We start from the raw sequence: 19,864 nt of genomic DNA, 5'->3' as shown, positions 1-19,864 counted from the left end.
TGTGCTGACAACTTACAACAGAGAGGTCATAGTGATTTTGTGTAACATTTTTGTACAAGGCTTTTATTAATGGTGTTAAAAATTATTTATCTACACTCTGATCTTTTTATTTTACCTGGCTGATATTTCTTAAACCATAGCTGAGATATTAATTTGAAAATGCATTTGCTATGATTTTTTTTATCAATATTTGCCTCAAAAATGTGACGTGTCATGTCAAAAGGAACACTTTTGGGCAGGATCGTAAATGGAGAAATAGCCTAAAATCTGCCCAGGCTGATTTTTTCACAATTTGGGTTTGTTGCGAATTTGTGATGTTATTATTGTTTAAAATATTGTCTGATAGTTTCAGACCGGAATATAACTGGCATCTTGTATTTCTCGAGACATTTTTCGAGGTAATTTCTACTCTCAACATTGTCAATAATATTTTTAAAGGCTGATATCTCAATTTCCAATTTTTTCAATACCATAACTTATGAACTCGATATCTTCGCTTTGGAATGTCCGATTTTATTGGGAAAAACGTTGTAGAGCAAAATACCTCTTTATTTAAGATATGTAAAAACCTCAAAATTGATCACCTGCCCAAAAGTGTCTCCTTTTGACATGATACGTCACAAATGTCATTATTATATAACTGTGAAAGTACAACTTTCTTTTTGCTGTGGAAAATGTTTGTCACATGTATATTAAAAACAATGCATATTTATATCTTGATGCAATATTTACAGGGAAATTGTGATTTTGACCAAAACAGTAAATGGAAAATCATGGTAAATTTGTCAAAAATTATGATATTTGATATCAAGTATGCATTTATATGTGTCTAACTTTTTAAGGGTGTTATTGTGTATTCTGCCTACATTGCTTTTGACCCGAACATTCAAACAACATGATCTGGATTTATTCATAAAGTGGTTTAATAAAATAGTGTCTTCCACTGGACTATCAATATTGTTCCATTTTCTCCCAAAACTTGGAAATTCTTACATATAATGGATGGAACATCTATATATAAATCTGATGGCAGCTATCTTCAGTAGATAGCAACATTAACGCAATCTTATATCAGATATCTTCAGTAGATAGCAACATTAACACAATCTTATATCAGCCATCTGAAGTATATAGCAACATTAAAACAATCTGATATCAGCCATCTGAAGTAGATAGGAACATTAACACACTCTGATATCAGCCATCTGAAGTAGATAGCAACATTAATACATTCTGGTATCAGCCATCTTCAGAAAATAGCAACATTAACACAATCTTATATCAGCTATCTTCAATAGATAGCAACATTAACGCAATCTTATATCAGCTATCTTCAGTAGATAGCAACATTAACACAACCTTATAATATCAGCCATCTTAAGTAGATAGCAACATTAACACACTCTGATATCAGCCATCTAATTCAGTAGATAGCAACATTAACACATTCTGATATCAGCCATCTTCAGTAGATAGCAACATTAACACACTCTGATATCAGCCATCTGAAGTAGATAGCAACATTAACACACTCTGATATCAGCCATCTAATTCAGTAGATGGCAACATTAACACATTCTGATATCAGCCATCTTCAGTAGATAGCAACATTAACACACTCTGATATCAGCCATCTGAAGTAGATAGCAACATTAACACACTCTGATATCAGTCATCTTAAGTAGATAGCAACATTAACACAATCTGATATCAGCCATCTGAAGTAGATAGCAACATTTACACAATCTTTTATCAGCTATCTTCAGCAGATAGCAATTAACACAATCTTATATCAGCTTTTTTTCAGTAGATAGCAACATTCATTCATTCTATTCTATTCATTTCATTTGGCTGCAAATCAGGCAACTACAAAGTTTCTCCATGTACTACAATTTAAAGCCAAAGTGGTAATGGCATCTGGCAGTAAAAAGTTGTCAAAGTCCCTCAACAGTTTTTGCACAAAAGACAAGTAGGATGTTCTTTGCCTTCCAGGTCTTCTTTTACCATGCAATGGGGTGTAGAGAGTCTATATTCAGCATAGTTCATCTTCTAGCATCCTCAGGATATGTCCCAGGAATCGTAGTTGTCATGACTTGACAGAGTTGATAAGAGGCTCAGTGTTGGTGATTACATAGATCCTTTTTATCAGATATCAGATTGTTTAATGTTGTAGATAGCAACATTAATACAATATGATATCAGCCATAACACAATCTAAAATCAGCCTTCTGAAGTAGATAGTAACATTAACACAATCTGATATCAGCCATCTTAAGTAGATATTAACATCAACACAATCTGATATCAGCCATTTTCAGTAGATAGCAACATTAACACAATCTTATATTAGGGGGGTGATCTCGAACCAAAGTTTTAAAATACTTGTGAAAATCATTGTAGTGACTTGGTGTGAGTGGGAAAATGGCCTTTATTTCGTTCAATTCGGGCATTTTACCCCCTGGACATGGCTTCTGAAGTTTTCCAGTTTTTGCCCATTTTAGTGCATTGTAATGTACAGTATTGTTAGGCTTACATGTTAGCTAATTAAAGTTTATGGGTGGCTTCAAAACTCAACCGCTGGTCAAACGCTGGTTAGTGGCGGTTGAACCGCATTCCATATTGTTTAGAACAATACAAACCGGATCTAACCGGGTAGAACCGGGCGGAACTGGCGAGCAACCGGCGGATGTGTTTTGAAGCTCTCATATAAAGTATGTGATTTAACTTATGATAATTGTTTTCAGTGCTCTCAGACTAATGAATAACAAGAATCACTGATGTTACTGATGGAATATTCAGAAATATTTTCATGGTAGGGGTTGGTTGGATTCTGAATTTTAATCTCTTAATTATAAAGTTTAGCTAAAATGCGCCGGGAATACATTTTGACTCCCTAATGCAACCCCTTCCACAAGAGTATCATTAAATATTTCCTAATTGAAGAAAATTAGTGTAGGTAATCATTGGTAGTGGGGTCATGATTTTGTTTCCTCGTCAGCAGCTTTTAAATATTTTTTTTGTCACTGCTGTTAAGGCACAGTTATGCCATGTCGTAAAAAAAAGTAAGCAAAAATGTCCAGCCGGGGTGGATGCAACTTGTACATCAGCCACTCTTCAGCACCGGTATGCGCCTATGTACATCTTTTGCTTTTGAACACCTGATAACATAGATGGATGTATAATACTAATGACTATTAAAATCAAGGAACTTTTGGGCATTTCATATTCTATTTTGTTGATTGGAAGAAATTTTGGCAATATGTGTGAACTGTGAAGTCAATTTTTTTTCCTATTTTCGTCAAAATGTGTCAATCTAGACTGAAATGGAGTCATTTGCATGATTTCCTTGATTACAGCAAATGTCATCCATAAACAAATCATACAGCCGCCACTTATTCATATTTGCCTAAATTCGTCAAGCATAATAAACAACCCCATCTCTTTTTCTGAAAATAACCACATCTCTTGAAGGCCATCACAAGAAAGTCATGAATATGCAATAAAGGCAGATCCCTATTGCCAACTTTAGAACTTGTATATTTGTAGCCCAATGTTATTACAGTATAGCACCCAGTTTTGGTTCTTGGGCTCGAAATATTGCAATTAAGATTGCTTGTTTCAAATATCACATGACTCTTACAACTCACGTTAAAAATGTATGCCGCTCTGCTTGCCATGCCATCCACAAGATTGGCCTGATTCGGAAGTATATCGACAGATCAACAGCCGAACGCCTTGTTCATGCCTTTGTGACCTCGCGTCTGGATGCTAACAACAGCCTTCTCTATGGACTTCCTGCTTCAACTCTCGCAAAACTTCAACGTGTTCAAAACTGTGCTATCCGCCTTGTTACCTGTGCCAAGAAAGACTGCAACATCACCTCTCTTCGCCGTGAGCTTCACTGGCTTCCAATCAAGGATAGTCTCGTCTTCAAACTTCTTCTCCTCACATATAAGTCTCTCCATGGTATGGCACCATCTTACATCTCTGATCTCATCAAAGTTCATGTTCCCCAACGCTCTCTTCGGTCAAACTCAAAACTTCTTCTTAATGTGCCGCCCAGTCGCGAGGTTTCGACGGCCTACTACGGTGAAAGGGCATTCTCCGTCGCCGCGCCAACTTTGTGGAACAAGCTGCCTGCACGCATCCAGAAAGCAGCCTCGCCATCTTCAAGAGACTTTTAAAGACTTATTTGTTTGACAATCCGTTGTAAATATTTTTGCTGCTTTTGTGTATAATATTCTGGTTTTTAATTGGTAGTTTTTAAGATGTACTTTTAAGGTTGTAATTTTAAGTTTTATCTTTTGTAAAGCGCCCAGAGGCCTTTTGGTGTTGGGCGCTATATAAGTGCGTTGTTGTTGTTGTTGTAAATATGGAACATAAAATACCCAATTCTAATCTTTACATTTTACACCTACACAAATTTGGGCACATTTATGGTAGAGACTTGATCCAAGCGATATGTTCCTTATAAGGGGTGGTGCAATAATCATGTGTACCCCGGGGTGGTTAATTCCCAAAAATTCCCACTCCACCCCCTTTGGCTGTACCAAAACACTTTGCCTCCCCCCTTTCAATGTGCCAAAAAACCTTTGCCCCCCCCCCTTTGACATGCCCAAAACAAAAGATTCTTTGCCCCCCCTTACACATACATGATTTTTGGGAACCCAAGTTTAAAACTTTAGATTGTCTTATCATATAATGCGAGCACAATGAGCAGGAAATTTTGCATATTTGAACATTTTTCCTACACCTTTTAGAGCATAATATAGAAACGGTGCCCAAAAGATCTGTGCCAAAATCGCTTGCTCCACCCCTCTTTCTTCGATCTGCCAAAAATCACTTGTCCCCATTCAACCTGCCAAAATGCTCCTTTTTTGGCCTGCCAAAATCATTGCCCCTACCCGCCCCCCCACACACACACACACCCCATTGACCCTGGGGTACACATAATTATTGCACCTTATTCCGTGGTGAAAAAAAAGCATTGCGTACCACTTTCCATGCATATTGGTGCAACCCACAAATATGACATCTATATTATGACGTCATTGTGATGTCAAGTGGGGTGTTGGATCTTTCCGTTTTTGATATCAAAAGAATGAAAATACTTTCCGATATACATTGATACTATTTTGTAAAAGATTTAATGACAAGTGATGTTCCAAAAATAACATGGAAATAATATGGTTAACCTTATTGTAATTGGCCTTATATGGCCTATGCTGAAACATGCAAAAAAGCTTGATATCTTCAGACCCCATGTCCAGGGGGTAAAATAACCGAATCGGATGAAACAAAAGACATTTTCCCACTAACACAATGCCACTACAACTATTTTCACAAGTTTTGAAAAAATACCTCACAAAGTGGTTCAGAGATCACCCCCCTACTTATATCAGTCATCTTATTAAGTAGATAGTAACAATCAGATATCAGCCATCTTCAGTAGATAGTAACATTAACACAATCTAATATCAGCCATCTACAGTAGATAGTAACATTAACACAATCTGATATCAGCCATCTTCAGTAGATAGCAACATTAACACAATCTGATATCAGCCATCTTCAGTAGATAGCAACATTAACACAATCTGATATCAGCCATCTTAAGTAGATAGCAACATTAACACAATTTGATATCAGCCATCTTAAGTAGATAGCAACATTAACACAATCTGATATCAGCCATCTTCAGTAGATAGCAACATTAACACAATCTGATATCAGCCATCTTCAGTAGATATCAGCCATCTTCAGTAGATAGCAACATTAACACAATCTGATATCAGCCATCTTCAGTAGATAGTAACATTAACACAATATGATATCAGCCATCTTCAGTAGATAGCAACATTAACACAATCTGATATCAGCCATCTTCAGTAGATAGCAACATTAACACAATATGATATCAGCTATCTTCAGTAGATACTACATTAACACAATCTGATATCAGCCATCTTCAGTAGATAGCAACATTAACACAATCTGATATCGGCCATCTTCAGTAGATAGCAACATTAACACAATCTTAGGGAACAAACCAAAAGATTGATGATGTCCTATAAACGTAACTAGTTTCGTTTCTCAGCCGACCCCCTCCCTCCCTTGACATTATAATGATAATGACACATTCTTCAAACCGATGTTTTTGTACAAACGTAATCGGTATATTTACCACCCCCTCTAAACGAAACTAGTTTCATTTATAGGACGTCATCGATCTTTTGGTTTGTTCCCTTATATCAATCATCCTAAGTAGATAGCAACAATCTGATATCAGCCATCTTCAGTAGATAGCAACATTAATACAATCTGATATCAGCCATCTTCAGTAGATAGCAAATTAGCAATTTTAACACAATCTAGCATTGAAGCAATTGGCTAAGTATGAATGTGAGGTAGTCATGATCAAAGGATAAATTGCCAAGCCAGTTTGGGCTCAGATAGAAGTCAAGAACACATTTAACATTTTTTTCTATAATTTGTCACCATATGTGGCAAAGTAAACAAGTAAAGTGCACAAAAGTGGATTTTAACTAGGGCGCCAACCATTTCACATTATTAAACTTGCGCAAACAGCCTTAGTATCTACATGGCATGCAATGTATCCGACCATTAATTATGTCCTGGGTGACCTTGACCTTTCATTTTATAAAGTGCCAATAATAGAGAAGAAGTCAATAATTAGTTAATCACAATAGTTATTGGTAGGCATTCTAATGCTCACAATAATTCTGATGTGTTTTTGTTCATGGTCATTGACAACATAAGGTCCCTTTTTGATTAATAATGATTAAATATGGTATTAAGTGATCGAAAAAACACACTGTTCTACTGACCCCTGACTGATCAATATATTTTTAATATCAGCTATTTTTTGTTGTTGTTGTTTTGGGTGTTTTTTTATCATTAGCAAAATAAGTGCATTGATTTTGCTGGACAAAAAAATTGGTGATTTTGTAAGGTCATTCGCAAAAAAAACCCCAACAAGGCCTGATCGACCTATCCTACTTGCAAAATCTGCCCACCAGTAGAACAGGTGTTTTTTCATTGTTGCCTAATTATGCATAAATGCATAGGCCTAATCAACTCACAAGTTCATTTTTGTACCATAAGCTCAATTTACCTGATTCACACTATATGATGCGCTGTCAGCAGTTCTTAAAAGTTCAATTTTGACCTTTCATTCTCTTGCAAAAATAAAATAACACATATAAATACAAACGAGATGCAAAAAAAAAACAGCTACATGTACACACAAATATCAGAGAGAGTAAACAATATTTGTTAATATTATGTAAAACATTTCAAAATCCGAGTCTCCATTCCAAAACTCCATTAAAGGGATCCTCCCCTGCAAAAAAAGCCACCCCGGCAACTATAGCAAAAACACCAGCCCAGCCCGTCCTGCCAGAGATGGGGAAAATTGCACCTTTCAGAATAGTGACTCGCATCTTGATCTATCAAATATTATACATTTATCAAGACATGGCAGTATGTATGTAGGCAAACCGCAATAACACAAAAATATTATTAGGAGTAAATTAAGTTATAAGAAGAGGATCCCATTTTTGAAAATGAACAGAAAGACTTTCTGTGGCCGCAAAAGTTTTCTAGGTTTGAAAGTATCAACCAAAATATTTGTAAAATCAGCCCAGACTTTTTAAATAGTAATTTTTAAATTTAAATTTATCACTTAGCAATTAGCATAAGTTGGTTAATACTACTAGTGAAATAATTAATACTTGTATAAAAAAAAAAACCTTATTGAAAACATTCAGATCTAGAATTATGTCAAAATGTGATTGAGTGCTTTGCCAGAAGGAAATTCTAGCCACTATTTGAATTTTCATGCCAGTGTGATACTAATAATGTTGAAAACAGTTCCACAAAGGATTCGGTGTGATCAATAGAAAGAAAATAGATCTAATATAATTGTAAATTGCTATTTAAGAATACATTTGTATGTAACAATGTTATATTGACATTTAAACACACAATGACATAAATCATGTAAATTATGCTCCTGTGTTGTATTTGTATTATAAAGACTTTGGATGGTTTTTTTCCCAAGATGCACAGCGGATTATCGCCTCTCTCTTGCAACCACTGGAGATGCATTGTATTGTGAATTGACCAAAGTGATATTCTTTTATAAAAATGGTTATCTGTGAATGAATGTGTCCTATTAACATATATGAAAATCTTATAATAGGCATAATCTTAAAGAGTTCTTATTTTGTTGACAGTTCAATTCAATGCATGGCATTAAAAAACAACGGCGAGTGGAACCGCCCGGCCGTATGGCATTTTCCATATACTCGGTTAGTTTTGTGGGGTTCATTATCAAACCCCAATGGTTTTAGCTTGTATTTATATTATTTATTAACATAGGCCTATTTGTTTGTGATATTTCAAGCGTTTTAAAATTTCAAAATAATCCAATTCAATTACACGGTTGACGATGGAAATTTACTGAATTTAGAGAATGCACTGCGACCACCACCTGATCTTCACTTGTTACATTCCAAGCAACCTACATGTAGGCCTATAATTATGTATCTGATACTTTTAAAGATATTTATGTATACCCTAAAAGCATTATTACTATGAGCGTGTTTATAGTGAATATACCGCATTTTGAGTATACCGTACACGATAATCCTTGTATATGTACCGATACTCTTGCTGTTTATAGTGGGACACAGTTACCGCACAAATTATATACCAACTAACATTATCGTACATTTGCAATGACCCCGAGGTCACACAGGGAATGTGTAAATATTGTGGCGCGAGCTATAAACAGCCCATTCAACAATATGATCATGGCGGTGAACATGTAGCTTCTGTTTTGATAACTCTTGGGGTGAGAATCGTTCCGAATGTCCTGCGCGCATCCTACGCATCATGAAGAAGCTCCTACTTTCGGTAATACCGCACACAATTTATACTGGTGTGTTTATAGTGGGAATATCTCGCCACAATATCCTTCGGTTGAGAAGGATATCGATGTACCGTACATACATATACTGCTAGTGTTTATAGTGGGCAAGTATCTGGATAATCTCTAACCGGGTAGAAATTGTACCGCAATGTACCACACATCTGCTCCCACTATAAACACGCTCATAGTCATGTTGGCACATTATTTCTATCAATCAAAATGGTATATGCCTACAATTGACAATTGTGCATAAATGTGCAAAATTGTGGCAACAGCAATCTTACTGTTCTTTGTAACAATTTTTTCGGAAATAAATAAAAATATGAAGGATAAAATTTGAAAAGACTTATTTTCAGCTCAGTATCATGTCTCTACATAAACATTGTGATTCAATCTAGCAAACTGTTTGTTGCTATAAGCAATCTTGAATTATGATAAAAAGGAAAGGTTTTTTCATTGCTTTCAACAAAGTGATGCAATGAATTATATAATTATATCAGGAATTGACGGAATATTCAGCATTTCAGATGGACAAGAATGATTAATGGAACATTGGGGGAAAATGTTCATGACAAGTGATGGATTCTTTGGTTGATGTTTAAACAGAAATATTATGTCGTAATATTTCTGTTTAAACAATTGGAGCCACATTGTCTTCACATTATGTACTTGATGTGATATCAATTTATACACTGTATATATTATGTTACATCGTTAACCTAAATGTAAGGTACATTAACCTAATACCTGAATGAGAAATATATCACTTTACTTCTCTGGTTATTTGATATTTAGATTGCTAACTGGGAATATGCTCTTCTGTTAAATTCAAATTTTATTTTAATTTCTTATAAGGTTATCTTTAAAAGTTAGAAGCAATGGAAGAGATTTGTTTTGGTTGGGACATCAAATTCCATGGCACTGTTTTTACTGTTTTAGTTCATGTTTTAGTTAATTTATTTAATTCTGTATTAAAATTTAGTTATTTACTTACTGTCAACCACCTTTACACGGTATTTTTTTGTGGGACATGAGACATATCGAATTGCATTATGAATACAAAGAATCTCCTTCTGATATCAAATTTTGAAATTTGCAATATAATACAAATTTTTTTGCAAATTACTAAAAATTGATATTTTAGAAGTAAATTTTATAAATCTAATGATATTTACTTAAAGTGTATGTAGCTGTGGGATATACATTTTTTTCCCAAAAAGAGGCGAAAAAATTTAGGTCTTTTGGGGGAAGAAATGTGTATCTTCAATACGAAAGGTCAAAATTTTCTAATGATCATCGGCTTTTCCTCCCAGCTACATACATTTTAAGTAGATATCAGTAGATTTATAAATTTTACTTCAAGGACTGAAAATATAAACAATATAAAAAATATGAATTTTTAATAATTTGCCATAAAATGTGTATTATATCACAAATTTCAACAAACTTATTTGATATCAGAAGGACATTCTTTGTATTCAGAATGCAATTCGATATGTCTGATGTGCACTTATGTACGTAATTTTTCGCCATTTGCTGTTATTCCTTTTCTCCGATCAGCACCAGATAGATCGGTCTTCCTTTTACTGCCGCTATTAACATGTGTAAACCAATCAAGGATCGTAATTGACAGTGACATCAGATGCGATAAATTCTTTTTATCTCTGTCTTTAATTATAATTATATCTATTTTTTTATAAATTTCAGATTTTAGAGATCACTGACCTTTTGTTTCATGTACTCTCAGTTGTTATGGAGTTATTTGAAACTCATCTTTGAACATCTTATGTCTATTTCTGGTAGGGCATCATTGATGTGGAAAGGCTTTGATGATATCTATATTAAAACAACTGAGGCAGGGTGGAGAAGGACATTGACTTAAAATGTGAAAGAGTAATTTCCTATTAAACGTTATCGGAATTATTCTAGGTGGATGTCGGAATAGGAGATATGTTTTTCTTCTATATTTTCTGAAGAGTATGATGATAAAATGGGAAAGATTCCTCTGCTATGATTATAAACTGAAAGGCAAATGTGATCAATTCAAGTACATTGTCATCCCTGCACATCACATGCATAAAGACCACAAAGTGTCAAGAAAGTGTTTGCCTTGAAAACTCAATAAGAAACAAAACATCACATCCAATGTTCAAATGAAATTTTGCATGACTCTCCTTAAAAATATCATTGTAAGAGAATTATATAATGTTGGATGGCATTTTGAGGGTTGTATTAGAATATCATTCATGGCAAGTGCAGTATATTCTCATACAACCCAAAATAAAGCCATCCAATATTATTATTATCTATATAATAATACGCATCGTCTATCTGTCTGTGTGTCTGTGTGTCTATCTGTCTGTGTGTCTGTCCGCCTATTTTCTCGGAGACTAGGGGTCGCACGTTCCTCAAACTTGGTGGGTGGGTGCAGCTTGACCCCAAACAGGACAAGTTTGTATTGGTTTGTGGTTCAAGGTCACCCGAGGTCATCCAGGGGTCAAATTAGTAAAAACTGTTTTTCTCAGAGACTGGGGTCGTACGTTCCTCAAACTTGACGGGTGGGTGCGTCTTGAACCGGGACAGAACAAGTTTGTATTGGTTAGTGGGTCAAGGTCACCAGAGGTCATCTAGGGGTCAAATTAGTAAAAACTGCCATATGGGCATGCAACTTGGTAGGTAGGTGCATCTTGACCTAAGACGGAATAAGTTTGTATTGGTTAGTGGGTCAAGGTCACCCAGGGGTCATCTGAGGTCAAATTAGTAAAACTGTTTTCCGCCTATTTTCTCGGAGACAACGGGTCGCACGTTCCTCAAACTTGGTGGGTGGGTGCATCTGAACCTCGGACAGAACAAGTTTGTTTCGGTAAGTGGGCCAAGATCACCCGAGGTCATCCAGGGGTCATCTGAGGTCAAATTAGTCCAAACTGTCGTATGGGCATTAAACTTGGTGGGTACAGTCAACTTTTAGAGTCAAATTTTTGGACGGTCATTTTGGGGTCATCCGGGGTCACCCAGGGGTCATCTGAGGTCAAAATAGTAAAAAATATCATATGGGCATGAAACTTGGTGGGTACAGTCAACTTTTAGAGTCAAATTTTTGGACGGTCATTTTGGGGTCATCCAAGGTCAAATTACTAAAAACTGTTGTATGGGCATGAAATGTGGTGGGTACAGTCAACATTTAGAGCCAAATTTTGGAAGGTCATTTCGAGGTCACAAGGGGTCATCTGAGGTCAAATTAGTAAAAACTGTCCTATGGGCATAAAACTTGGTGGGTACAGTCACCATCAGTCAGGTAATCGCGACAGCCGAGAACCGCCAAATACGGGTAACCGCCTAGTTATTATTATTATTATTATTATTATATAATATATGAAGCTTTTTCTATGCGTTTTGAGTACCAAAGTATCAAACTAAACATGCTGGTGCCATTTGGAATCCAGTCGTTTAGTGTAATCATTTTCATCATGTTTGCCGGCAGTACAAAACAACAAACTGCATAACTCAATCAATTACGCCTGCTTTGGTCTCTCCGCACGTGAGGTATGCCGCGTAACGCGCTACGTGTTGCGAGCGACAACGCAAAATGTGCGCGCCCGTTCAGTAACAAAATATCTTGCACGGTGTTACCGTGCAGTATTAAAGATTTGTGGTATAGCTAAAAGCTTTGTATTATATAATAATGATAGGGATATGCTTGTTGGCTTAGTCATGTGCACTCCAAACACCTATAGTCTGGTCTTGTTTTGAGTTTGAGAACTTGCCGATGAGAGTTGAAATTTGTTCGCTGCCGTGCACGCTTGTGATTGGCTGCTGAAAAATCAAGGAGATGCAGACTCCATATCACGGTCGTGATATATCGGTGCAGTATTTTAATTTCATTGCGCGATGCTGCGATGTTTTAAAAGCATCGCATTGCGCTGCGATGTAGAGTCTGAATCAAACTTTGCTTTAAGAATTTAGCACATGTCACATGTATTAATTTTGCCTGTTCCAGGAGCAAACTGCCTGTCAAAAATGACAGGTGGACCAGTGTTTGAAATAGGGGACATCCACCGCCATTGGCCTGTAACTTTTGGCTGGGCGGTAACTTTCCTGACTAGCAGTCTAGTTGCCGGCCTGGCTGGCTGGTAACTTTTTAAAACTCAAAGTATTCAAACACATGATTCATGAATTAAGAATTAATTCAAACATGATTGCATATTTTGTTTTGCCCCAATTTTCATGATATTGCTCTGCTCTGTTTTAATGTATCTATTTACTATTACTATAATATTCATAGATGTTCTTTTCTATAACCACAAATAGGATGTCGTTATAAATTGCTTAAAAATGAAGAAAACAGCAGTATTGATGAAGTTGAAGCCCCATTCAAATACATGTAGCTAATTTATATACTGTCAGTATATAAATTACAGATTCATGTAAAATGCCTCATTTTGTCTTAAATATACACCTTTCGGCCAGGGGTAGCATTAAGGCCCGAAAGTCGGGGGTTGTTTTCCCGTGTTTTTCACTCCCAAGCTTGTAGAAAATCCAAATACATGGGGTGAAAATTAAATCTCGGGGGTGAAAAATATTTTGCAGTGTAGTCAGGGGAAGGAGTAAGGTCCAAAAGTAGAGGGTCAGAGTTCACCCCCGAGCTTGCACATTCCCAATATATGGAGGGTGAAAAATTAATATTTTTTAATTTAGGGGGTCATTCACCCCTGATCGGGGGTTAACGCTACCCCTGCTTTCGGCTGAACCACTAGCAAGCTATGTTACTGTTAGCACATCTACAATTACAAAGGTACCAAAATCTGAATTTTGATGATTTTTACAATCGTCCGGATGAGCAAATCACTGAATGGGCCTTTAAAATGGCTTTTTATTGCATGATTTTGGTATTTTTTTAATCAAGCATAAATGTTATAATAAAACATACTAATGGTAAATGTAAAGTCAATGTAATGAAGACAAAATGAGACATTTAACATGAAGGTATCATAGTGAAGAAAGTACATACATCAGGTTTTACAAGTTTGGCTGCTGAATTTGGAAACCTGAGTAATCAATGATTGGGATAACCATTCACACTTCAAGAGAAGATCATTTGATGGAGCAGTGAGACACGTGATTTTTTACAGAAACCCTCTCACTTTACTGAGTAACATAATGCTGGTGTGTGTAAAAGTGCTCTTCAGTGTATGATGTTAGCAACAGCAGATTTTGTGGGCATTCAATTGCTACCTTCATCATACCTGCTCAGTCCAGTAAATCCCCTAACAAATAATATCCAAACATGAATCTCTCCATGTTGACTTTCTTATAAAGTACTAGTCTATAGGGTCTGTACCTAGTTTGATTAGCAGTTCAGTGGTCATTCCCGAGAGAATCTATTCGACCAGGCCATTAAAGATCCAATTTTGCCCTGAAAACCTCATTTCCATGGAAAAAATACTGATAAAACTTAGTGACTCAAAGGTATTGCACATATCCTCTTTTGTTGTGTATCATAGTACTGTCCATTGAAGTGACCTCACCTACATCTCTTTTTCCTTCTTTTTTTTTTGCACATATTTGACAGTTATACTAATATTTTATGAAGCATATTTGGCCCATGAATAAGACTAACATGATGAGTCACCATTGAAAGTAACATCCACTGCAAGGTACACAGATATTATCAAAACATGGCTTGAATTATTCACAATCTGCTTGCATTGGTTGAAGCCATCATGTGAGTTTAGAAGCAGATTTGGAGCAAGAATTAGGTTGCAAACATTTTCATGTCCTTAGGGAATTATCCATTGCTATTTGAATAGCACTGGTTTGGAAGCGTCAAACTTACTTTTCAAATAAGAATGATATTTTTTTTTTTTGGTCAAAGCGGCGATGAAGATGATGATTATAAAGTCATAAATGCTTAACCCAAATACCCAATCAGATTTTGCATTTTAAACATTTCAACAACCCAAATACCTTATCAGATTTTGCATTTTAAACATTACAACCATTTAAAATTATACTTTGCGGTGCGTTGCTGATATAATTGATTACTTTTTGCCACAACTCGATGCAACTCATCGCATTTCCAAGTTAAAATGCATTTAACTTTATTGTAATACTGCAATGCAGTATGAACGGACCTTAAGATGCAAATTGCATGTAGGATGTAGCTATATTAAAATGATCATTTTAACCCAAAGATAGAATAGAAAATAGCAACATTTTCTGTTTGCGATGCACTCTGATGTGATGCATAAAGGTGTATGTTTTCAGACTTATTGGGTTTACAAGACAAAGTACAAGGGTTGTTAACAGAGTCTTAATGTACGATTTCCATAAAGAATACATTCTTATTTGTTTTCCTCAAAATGTTAGTTACCGATCACATTATGTACGCTTTTGATCCAAACAAATGAGGTAAAACAAAGAAAATTGCTATTTCATTTCAGCACATATAATTATCGTCAGTGGTACTAGCTCACAGATCGTTATTGAGCAGAGCTTCATGCAGCTGGGATGTATATATAAATAAGATGTGTAATAAAAGAGGAATAGCGATATACACACAATTTATACGTCAATTCAATGATGCAAAAATGTGTCAGCCATCGATCGATCGGTGAACACTGTAGCTAAAACCCGGGTAACCCCGGGTTTATTAAAAAAACTTGAATTTTAACTGTAATTATAGCACTTCAAGCTTAATCTTTCACATGGAATTTTAGTACACCATTGGGCATTACAATCATGCAAAAAGTAGGAATTCAAGAAAATTTGAAGGCATCGCTGTAGAGCAAATCACACATTATGGCTTTAAAGGCATATTTATGTGTGTATTGTCTACTCGAATCTAGGGGGCCACTCGAATATGAAAGCGACATATCTGTACAACACTAGGTGTCTATCGGTGGCAATTTTTATTGAAAAAGGGGGTCATTTAGTGGCGGCTCCAAGAAAATAGGGGTCATTATTTGTGGAAAACACTAAAAATTAAGTGTCATTGACCGTGAAAAATTACTTTCTGGGAAATGTTAGAATACTACCAACCGTTTTCCAACTACATACAGGACATTTATTAGAATTGAACCTATTCTTGAATAAAAAAATGTTTCCTAACATTTCATGTCAAACTTGTTCATGATTGTGGGCTTATGAATAAATTATTTTTACTAAATATTTCAAATTAAAATGATCAAAACTGGGTTAAGCTGGACCATAATATTTCAAATATACTAAAAAGATGGGACATTTGGAAATAATGACAGTGATTGGAGTAGATGTACTTTTACATAATTATCTACGTATTTTATTATGTGAACAGATGTTTTTGAATTGGAAAATGTTAGATTAATAGAGGAGATTTTCCAATACTGACTGCTCCTGTTATTGAATAGTTGGATATAGATGCAAAATGTATGTATAGAATTGTTTTTCTATATTGACCACAAAAAAGATCATGATATTTTTCAATATTTACCATAAAAAGCCATGTTTTGTTCCACCATGCTTACCCCCTGGCATATTGGTATGAGGATATAACAATTTACTTAGATGGCTCCATCGTGGGTATCATTTATAGATGCACGTGTCTTATTTACAGAAGTCTGTTGGGTCCTGAGGGCCCAGGGCGTGTCAGTTGCTATTTATCAGGGATGCAATGAAGGTGCCACTTTTGTAGGTGCTGAGTAACTCTGGGTATGGATGGTGATGGCAGATGCTGACATCACTTTCCTGAGGTGGTAAAACTGGTGCCTGCCCCAGATCATATATGTGCAGGCACCTCCTGTGTCATAACCAGCTGCATACAGCTGTCTGAGGCTCAGGTTTGACATTAGCAAACCTGAAATTGCAGCTTTTATTAGCATACATATTTATAAGTTTCATGGAAAACATATCAAAATTAGTATAAACATCAGAAATGATGGTTCAATGTTTGCTAAGAGAGCTTTTAAGTATATCTAAACTAGTTATACGTGCATAATATGTTAATCAGAAAATCCTCTAGTACCCTTATGAATTCAGTTTGTACTTTGGGACATTTTTATGACAGTGATTTTCTTTCAGATTTGTGGAAACTTGTTTTATTTGATCATTGCTATTTAAAAAGCAAAGAAAGCAAATGAACCTATATACATGCATGTACACACACACATTTACACAGGAGAAAAGTGGACCCACTTAACCAACACATTTTCTGCCACACTTAATATTGAGTGATGGACCAGTTAAAGTGATCTTAGCCCCGATAACACATGATGATACAAAGATGAAGTATGATGATTACAAAAGAACTAGAACACTATGTTTGAGCTAGAGGCAGGGCTTTCATTATCATCACCCTGCCAGCGTAGCCAATCAGTCGGTCAGCTATGGATGGACGATCAACTAAACAGAGCGGCATCGGTGTTGACCGGCTGAGAATCCCCACCCACCCACACCAATGAATGCATGCATGGTAACAATAACACAATATGTGTTATGACAAGTTGCAAGCTGAGAAACGGGCTGCTATCATCAGTAGCTGCTTTTGTCACTTTCAACAAAAACATTGAGATTTACCGCAAACTGAAAATATTCTTTTTTTTTTTTTTTTTTGATGTTTTGTCATGGAAATTCAATTTCATTTCATAATCTTTTCAAATTATGATTTAAGATAGTGCCTGGAAACAGCTTGCAGTTAAGGATAAAGTTTCTTAATTTGAGTTTGTCATCTGCTCTAAAGTTGCCATCAGCTCATCATGGCAACAGATTAAGAAAAGAAACCTATATTTCGAGGCAATTTTTAAATACAACACACCGTTTATTCATACATAGTGCCTGTGATCTTGGTATCTGTGTCAAATGAATACATTGTGTAAACAAAGGGTTGTAGTGAGTGACTATTAGCTTAATTTGAAGGAATAAAATTGAATTTTAATGAAATAATCATATCAAAATGGGGATGAAAATGTACTCAATGAGTTTTAAATTTGACCTAAATCAAGCATGTATTCATTTTTTTTCCACACATATATTAGCTGATGGTTGTTTCGTTGAATGCTGTATTTGCTTAAAGAAAAAAATGAACACAAAAGCTTTGCAAAACAAGCATTGACCTGTCCGGAGAGCATCACCTCAAGGCAGCCATCTCGTACTGACCGTTAACAAAGAGTGTGTAGGGGGAATGCCGGTGTACAAGCACTAGGAATAAGTAGAGTCCTACTTCCAAATCACCTTCCAGAATACATATCTAGGTACAGACCAATCCATAGCTACTTTATCTAAATCATATCTCCCACTGGAATACATTCAGACTATTAAAACTGCACTCAATTCAAATGATTATACAAAGGCACCGAAAATTGCATTTGATATGTCCTATATATGACGCGATCAATGACTTGGATGTCGGTATTATTGCTTTTGAGACGTGGCTTGAAGAAGCGTACAATTTCTTTTGTGTTTTAATGTTTTCAGCGGGATGGAAATTGTCAGATTTCGGAAACCAACTGGCAATTTTGGATGGGTTTTCTGCATATTAAACCACTCAAATTGATAACAATATTTAAAAATAAATCTGAAAATTGATCTTGTGTGACAATAAGCTCATTTTGCTTTCTCTCATCACATATCATAATTGTAATTTTTGATTGTAATAAAAAAAAAGAGATTTGTATTTTTTAAATTGGAAAATATAACCTAGTTCTTACCCACACATATCTTATCATTAATTTTGTATCAATGGTATATTGTATAACAAGTCCAGAGAAGGGATGGATGGGTCATTTTTGCTGCCGCAATGGGCTGTTGAGTTATCAGTCTCTGAATGACCAGATATATATTATATACATTGTATGTGAATGGTAACCAATCATTAAACTCTAGCGTGTTGTGTAATAATGTTAAAAGACAAAATTAGAGAGTCAAAAATAAATCCATGATTTGTGTGTTATTGCATACTACTAGCAGAGATAAATTTGGATGTTATTTTAAGCCACAACAATGCAATGTATTATTGGATGTTGTGTAATAATGTTAAAAGACAAAATACACCAATAATCCATGATTTGTGTGTTATTGCACACTAGCAGAGATAAATTTAGATTTTATTTTAAGCCACAACAACACAATTTATTATTTGATGTTGTGTAATAATGTTAAAAGACAAAATACACCAATCATTAAATCTAGCGTGTTGTGTACTAATGTTAAAAGATAAAATACACCAATAATCCATGATTTATGTGTTATTACACACTAGCAGAGATAAATTTGAATTTTAGTTTAAGCCACAACAACACAATTTATTATTGGATGTTGTGTAATACCCCAATAATCCAAGATTTGTGTGTTATTGCACACTAGCAGAGATAAATTTAGATTTTATTTAATGTATAACCATGACAACACAGTGGATGTTTTCCAGGAAATATTATTTTAAGTTGTCATCTGGAAGGACAACAACACATCATCCATCATTTACATCAACATTGAATCTGGGCTACTGGCACATTATTCTGCCATGAACTTTACAATTTATGCTACACACTGTGCTCATTCGATGCAAGCAGCGGTGTTCCAAGAAAAATGTATTCTTTATGGAGGGATTGAATGATTACATACATTAAATGAAGTGAGTAAAGCTGTAAGTACAGCAAGCAGCACATGCCAGGAGCGTGTTGACATATACGTATAATGACCCACTTCTATCTTAGGAATGATTTGTAAAGAACATGCATCAATGTTAAAGACAAGTAGTAATTTGTCATGTACAGTAGATATCGTACACATGAGGTTTGTGCTATTATGTGATGGTATGTTATTACAATGTTCATGGATATGAGAAAACATTGGTGATTATAATATGTACAGGCTTTAGTAGGTATACATGATGTAACATGGTGTTAGCATAACAAACTATTTCCTTTTTCTAGGACA

General features: G+C 35.4%; 1 protein-coding gene across 1 annotated transcript; it reads left to right on the top strand.

The window, feature by feature from the left end:
* Nucleotides 1–3,629: 3,629 nt before the first annotated feature.
* Nucleotides 3,630–4,184, top strand: LOC140162126 (uncharacterized). Its single transcript, XM_072185404.1, has one exon. The coding sequence runs from the start codon at nt 3,630–3,632 to the stop codon at nt 4,182–4,184; it is 555 nt and encodes a 184-aa protein (XP_072041505.1).
* Nucleotides 4,185–19,864: the final 15,680 nt, after the last annotated feature.

Source organism: Amphiura filiformis, chromosome 1 (assembly GCF_039555335.1).
Source record: "Amphiura filiformis chromosome 1, Afil_fr2py, whole genome shotgun sequence".
Classification (NCBI taxonomy): Eukaryota; Metazoa; Echinodermata; class Ophiuroidea; order Amphilepidida; family Amphiuridae; genus Amphiura; species Amphiura filiformis.
The sequence above is the reverse complement of the archived record's forward strand: the minus strand, read 5'-3'. Positions and strand labels throughout refer to the sequence as shown.